This window comes from Poecilia formosa, unplaced genomic scaffold (genome assembly GCF_000485575.1).
Source record: "Poecilia formosa unplaced genomic scaffold, Poecilia_formosa-5.1.2 Scaffold210, whole genome shotgun sequence".
Classification (NCBI taxonomy): Eukaryota; Metazoa; Chordata; class Actinopteri; order Cyprinodontiformes; family Poeciliidae; genus Poecilia; species Poecilia formosa.
The window spans coordinates 1034273-1041610 of NW_006800149.1; the positions used below are offsets into that span (position 1 = coordinate 1034273).

A 7338-nucleotide genomic window follows, 5' to 3' on the forward strand; every position below is an offset into this window, starting at 1 on the left:
TGTGTGTGTGTGTGTGTGTGTGCGTGTGTGTGTGCGTACGCTTGCTTATCTGCGCCCAAAACAGTTGTCAGATCAACCCACTTCCCACACTCAGCGAGGAGGTCATTGTACATAAGAGGCTCATCTTTAAGAACCAGTTTTCCATAGACGAAGTCCATTCAAGTCCAATTAGCGGAGCCATTCAGGCCCTAATTCCCTTACAGTGAACCCTTCTAACACATGCTACTTAATTGTTCCCTGGGAAGGAGGGGGTGCCGGTTGGAACCGGAGTGAGGGTGAGAAAGGGAACGGGAAAGGGACACTGCCCCGGATTTCAGAGTTCTGATAATGAATGCAGTGGGACAATTAAATGGGACACAGACTGCTATCTCCTGTCTTCAATAAAGCCTCAAAAAGAAAAGCCTCACTTGTCACAAATAGGATTATCCACCATTTACTTTTTTCCCCCCATCAAGCAGAGTAATAGTTGGAAAGTGTCTCATAAATAAAATGGATTAACTGGGATTATGACTCAATTAAAACTTAAGTTTAGTATATACATTAAAATCAATGTTTATACTGTACATGCAAATGCATGAGACACAAACTGAAAAGAGACTTTATTTCCCGAAAAATGACAATGTGTGTGTTCAATTCTTAATTATCATCACATCTACAGAACAGGACCAGGTCCAGATTGCAACAAACATCAGTATCAACTGTCCCTCCACTCACGACTGGCACAGGTCAAAGGTCAAGAAAGGGGCAGCTAACAGCTCTATAGATCCCACACATACTAAAATACACTAAATACACAAAGTATTTAGACTTTTGCCTGCAGGTGGCTCTATATATTCGCTGAAGTCAATTGCCACAGACAGTTTCTTGGTGGTCCGTCTCGCTGCTATGAAACAAAAGAAGCAGATGTCCACAACCTGCATTTTTATTTATTGTTTTCTTTATGTATACAGAAAATAAATGTATATACAGCTGTACATACATTTATTTTTTCCTTCTTTTTCAAATTTAGGAACATTTTTAAGCCTATTTTTGGCTTTAGTTATTAAAAAATGTAAATTGTTCCTTACATATCAATTTAGAAATGTTGTAGATGTCTGAACCTTTGTTCAGACATCTACAACCCCAACCGAAGTGTGTTGCTCTAATATAACAAAACATGAAATGTGTTTGCAGTCAGTGTCAAAAAACAAACCTTAGCGATGAAAAAAAAAAAAAAAACATTTCAAAAGCAGTTTTGACTTGCATAGAAACTTAACAGTGGCCATCTGCTGAGCAAAGTGGCCAGCAGAAACATTTCCCTAACGTAAGTTTCCAGAGATTCGTCAAATTACTGACTCTCAATCTGGAGATAAAGTCACAGGCTGGATGAATTATTAACCTCATTTCAATCTGCAACACAAAACCTGAGCTTATGCGATGCACAAACTTCATAGTTCTAAGGAAGTCATTTGATAAGGCAGAACTAAAAACAAAACAACTTAATTTGGAAATTTAAGAATATAGTCAAATAATTTGATTAAAGAATGATATAAGTGTTGGTATGAGTGTTATTAGTTGTCTTCAATGTTTTGATTAGATTTATTTAAAAATAAAATAATATATCCCTGTTATGTTTCAGCCTGCTGCATTTCAAAACCATTTTGTTGTCATTTATACTATGGTATAAATGTGGGTGGTATAATTGGTATAAACTCGGGTGTACTAAAAAAGAGGGGAGGTAGTCTGAGTGACATATCCTGAAAAAATTCAGGTGAATTTATGAGAACAATATCTAATATTATGGATTCATATCTCTGTAAAAGGTTTTGACTTATATAGACTTTTTAGTGTTTTAGTGCATTTTTTATTTATTTGTTGTAGTTTAATCATCAAACATGGCTTTAATTTCAAGTGTGAAGGAAAACTATTTTCACAAATGTTATAACTGTATAAATTTTGCTTGTTTTAATTGAACTCTTACAAGAGCGGACCAGCTATGCTGCCTGTATTTTTGGATGTTTTTCACTTATTTAGTTGCAATTTGGTAATTTCCCCCTTTCAGCAGCTTTTTAATCACTTAATGGACTCCTGGTTGATGGCCAGTCAGGTACTCGCTCTCCTGCGGTAGGTCAGCTTAGCAACCTTGAGTTTGCTTGGCAACCTGGTGTCCCATGGCAGCCAATGAGGATGTGGCACTCCCACAAGGAAGTGGTCACCATAGACATGAACCAAAGAGCATATGGTGTGTGTGTGTGTGTGTGTGTGTGATTGTGTATGCATGCGTGTGAAAGAGAGAGAGAGTGGTTGCTCATTTGAATAGAGCGTCCTGAATCTGTCGAGGAGCCGTATGCTCCTTTGCAAAACCCGTTGCAGCCTGTAAACACCAAACAATCAGCGCTTTTGTTTAATAGCTCCAGTTCTGTTGTCTTCCCTTTCATTTTACCCCCCCCCCCTCACATCTCTCCTCCCCAACTATCCCTCTCTCATTTTCTCCAAACATGCAATCATTTGCACACACTTTGGTCGTATTTTTCTTCTTTCCCTCTTATGACAAACTTCCTGGGGGTCTGTTATCTTTTCTCAGCCTAATCTCTGGAGTCTGTTTCCTGCTCGGCCACAGCTCCTCCAGGTTCATATTTAATTGTGCTGACGAGAGCAAACGCACAAACATAGCTGTGTGTGTTTTGAGTGACAATGGCAAAAAGGTTCAGGTCACGGTGTGTGTGAGTCAGGGGAAGCTATTGTACAGTATGTGTGGGAGTGTGTGAGAGGGAAAGTGGGTGTTGTCCCCCCCCCTCCCACCCTGCTGACTAACCCCAGGCCGATTAAGGCCAGAAACTCTAATTATGTGACAAAAATGCGCCAGATTGGAACACCCATCTGCGCTCTAAGTTTTCACACACATGCACACGCACACACGCACACAGACACGCACACACACACACACACACACACACACACACAAACACACACACGCACAGACAGACATGCACTCAGATACAGAGTGAAGAAATTATCAGCTGAATATGATGGAAATTTACCAAAAAAGTTAGCTATAATTATAATAAACAACATTCAGTATCCTGCAAACTGAACTACAACTTTTGCACAGTTTTACAACCACAAACTTCAAAGTTGAATTTCATGAGCTAAACTGTTAGCTCATCCTTTCTGTTTCATTTAGTGTCTGTATAATTGAAAGGTTTGGTGTAACATGTGGGTGGCATTATAATGGTGTGGGTGTGCTTTATTACAGACGAATCATCATCCCATGTTAAAGTTTAAAGGAAATTGGATGAAGCTAAAAACAGAGCTAGTGCTTCACTAAAAGTACAACTACAGCTTTAAAAGAATGTTTTAGATCAAAGTATAGTTAATTTGAACTTGATTAATTTTTTTAGCAAATTCTTGAAGGATCTGTAATTAATTTATTGTAACATTTTTAATTGAAAAACCCTTTATTGTTGCAAAGTGGGTCAAAGAGAAGCAGCTTTGTTGTGAGCGGATGCCGCTTGTGCATCAGATTTAATGTTGTACCAGAAATAAGCAAATACAAAGGTTCCACCTGGAACATAAGATACAATTAATTGCATTTACATTTGTAGAATGTTAAAATCTATGTAGTTAATTACTGAAATTTAAATAATTTTGAACAAATTAACTATTTATTCCCTAATATTCACATATAATTTAGAATTTCTTGGCTAGACATTTTCAAAGACACGCTCCATCTTAGCTGAAAGAGACTCAACTAGATGTGCAAACAGAGATGACATTTTTCAGCTGGAAATGCAGCAGGAAGTGGACTAAGTTGCCATTAAGATGTGATGAAGTTTATGGTCGTAAAGACAAAATGAGAAACATCTGAAAAGTCTGAATATTTCTACCAAAGCGTTTTTAATTAAATGTTCTTTAATGTTATTCTAAATGAAGACACTATAAAAGGTCAAACAAGACATTTAAAAAAATTACACCAAAGAACAAGAGTGACTTTTTCAAAAGGGAAGAAGGATAAAAATAGAAAGTGGTCTTACCTTGACGTCAGAGAAGAACATTTTGAGCATGTTGGAGGAAGGGTAGCGAGTGTAGAAGAACATCAGCTTGGCTTTCTTCAAATGGTTTGGAGACAAGCCCTCCTGAATCTGAATCATGATATGTTAAGGTGCCAAAATCTTTTAAAATAAAAACACATAAGGGAGGTTCTTCTCTCATTATTTCATGCATTGCTAATGATAATATTTATTTATGTCTGTTGAAGTTGAGCAGAAACATAAATTTTCTCCTCACCTCAACAAGGAAAACTGAGTTTAGTAATAGTTTTCTCAAACTATTAGCTCCTGCCTTCAGTTTAAGTAATTTCTTTCATGGTTGTTGAACATACTTAATAATTCAGGCTATAAATGCCCAAAAGGTATTTGTATTGTCATATTTTAATCACTTACAGTCTCTTTTTGGTCACATTTTGTGTTTTCTTTTTTTTTACGTCAATATGTCAAGAAAAGTAACTGCTTGTTTCTTCTGCTGTCAAAAAGAGAAAAATGACAAATTTCAACTTCCATCAAGAAATAAATTGAAGTGAAAATAAAAGTTCTTTTTTGGAATAGCCTATCATTATTAAATCACTATTTACTAAAGTTCAATGCAATGCATAATTACTGATGAAGCAGCTTTTCTTTTAAAAAAAAAAAAAAAAAAGCTAGATGATACAGAATTTGAAAAACTTTTACAGCTACATGACAAATGCCTGTAATTTGTTTTTTTCTATTATTTTCTATGCATTTTATGTCAAAATCATTACAAGAAAGTAGAAAATTTACTGAAAATTATTTTAAAAAGCACACTGCTTGCTAGTTGTTGTTTTTAGCAAGCAGTTGATAGCTAATTAAAAATTTTCAGAATCGATTTCATTTCAAATTTTACATTTTGTTTAGGTTGAAATGATCACACACATTTCAATGCATTTTTAGTGTTTCTAGTTTTCTGGATGGACATATTCAAAACAATCTATCAAACTACAATCATTTTGCATATATTCTTTATTTATTGTACTTTTGATGACTTATGTAGACTAAAGTCAAAATGCTCAAATGTCACTTATGATAGGCTTGAATATTTTTCTAATTATTACACCAATCTGATCACACCAATCTTATCTTAGTTGTAATCTCTTTTTGCTTAACTTACAGTAGTCTATGCGGAAACTATAGAAATTTACTTGAAGATGTAACAATTCGAGAACCTCGATTTTTAAAATTCTTTAAAGCAAATTTAGAGCAGTGTTCTACCTGGATGACTGTTCAACAAGCTTTGATGTATGCTCAGTACTATTAGCAGCAATGGAGCGAGACAGTGAGGGACAGAAAAAAGCAAAGCAAGCAAGAAAGAAAAAACATTACAAATTACACAGCTCAGTGCTGTTACTGCAAAATGGGGTTGGTGTTTCACAACTGTACATCCTCATTCCCCATACAGGAAACATCCACTACATGCATCAAGCTAGTTTGTGGCTAGCAGGTGACATTTTTATTCCACTTGAAAAAAAACTAACTTTTATTTGCAATTGCTACTACAGAATCTATGTGGAATGTACAAGAAAATACATTTTAACTAACTTAATGATCAAGAAAAACAATTACATAAAAACATGGTGGTGTGTAGCTGGTACAAATTGTCACTTGGCAGACAGTTTTCTAAAAACCGTAACAGTGAGGATAAAGTGCTTTCCACCCAAAACATTAAAAATAGCCAAAGTAAAGAGATTTGTCAGTTTTGGATGAACGTGTGTCTCCAAACAGAAAACTTGCACTGATGATTTTTGAATGCAGACACCAAAATATACACTTCCACGTACTGAAGATATTGTTTTTTTTACTTTATATACCACTTAGGGCTAAATGGATATAAACAAAGTGGGCCTGGTCTTGCGATGAATATAGTAAGTTACACCCAAAACAAACACAAGCACCTGCTGGCTTCTGATCAAATCCCACAGATCCCTTCATCCCACAGACTCGGCGACAAAAATAATAATTGTAAGGGCCTTGGATTCAGGGGCGGCGAGCGCTTGTGTGTTCAGTGTTAGAGTGTGTGTGTGTGTGTGTGTGTGTGTGTGTGTGTGTGTGTGGTAGCGTGCATGCGTGTATGCGTGTGTGTGTGGTGGCAACAGCTGTGCCCCACCATCCTGCCATTTCCCCACCACATTAAAAGGCCTATAATCTATCAGAGAAGATGAGGCAATCAATGGAGCCCCCTGCAAGGTCAATTAGCACACAGAAACACACACACAAGCATGCACACGCACGCACATGCACGCACGCACACGCACAAACACACACACACACACACACACACACACACACACACACACAAAAACCTCACGGGACATGTACAGCTGGAAAAGAGGAAAGAGTGGCATCAACTATTTGGTGGAAAAAACAACAGGAAAAGGAAAAATCTGATGACAGAATAATATATGAAAACATAATCATTTGGTGCTTTTTATCTTTAAGAGATTTGCCGTTCCCGAAAAAAAAAAAATCCCAGCCAATGTTCCAAACCATAAATAAGAAACATCTGGAAAGTGCCGTGATGCAGCAATCATGTTAAACCAGAAGTGAGTCTCAACGTGATCCATCCATCATTCATTTAGCATTGGATTCATCAGGCATGGGGCACAGGACAAAAAAACACCAATCTCATTGTTAACATTCATACCAACCTGTCACCATGTGCTTATTCCGTACATTTTGTCCAGGATTTTGATGTCTGTGTTCTTTTTCTTTTGGGACACAAACAAACAAAATGAGACTCAGAGTAAACAACTGTGAGATAATATAATGAATAAAGAGTAAATGAGACATTGTTTTTTTTTTGTGTGTGTAACAGTAGCTAAAGGGAGTTTGTGAATAAACAACACACATGTTCTTTTTCCTTCCATTCCTCTTTCTCCCAATTTGCTCCTGTCTTCCTATTGGTTTGTGTTTAGCCTAATGCATATCTGTCAAAGAGCCTGTGAGTGTTGTGCAGAGCTCACTATACCAGCAGTAACTTGACCTTGTTACCAGGTGTGTATGTGTGTGCGCTTGTGTGTGTGTGTCCATGTGTGTAAATGGAAGAGCTGGATTGAGAGGCAAAGAGGGAGGGTGGAGGGATAAATTCATAAATGAATGGAGGACATCTGCTCATCTCAGTACAAAGGATTAAAGATACACAGACCTGAGTGTGTTCACTGCAAAAGACAGCCTTTCAGGTGAAAGATGATCATTGCAAAATGCAGCAAAGAAACCGCAAATACCAGTAACAACTTCTATATTATATTATATTATATTATATTATATTATATTATATTATATTATATTA

General features: G+C 36.7%; 1 protein-coding gene across 1 annotated transcript in view; it reads right to left on the bottom strand.

Moving 5' to 3' along the window:
* The window catches only part of LOC103148707 (prospero homeobox protein 1-like), a 49147-nt gene that overhangs the window by 33726 nt on the left and 8083 nt on the right, over positions 1 to 7338 (bottom strand). The window contains exon 6 of the mRNA XM_007567597.2: positions 4014 to 4121. Within this exon, the coding sequence (XP_007567659.1) occupies positions 4014 to 4121 (108 nt within the window). The remainder of the gene's footprint in view (positions 1 to 4013; positions 4122 to 7338) is intronic.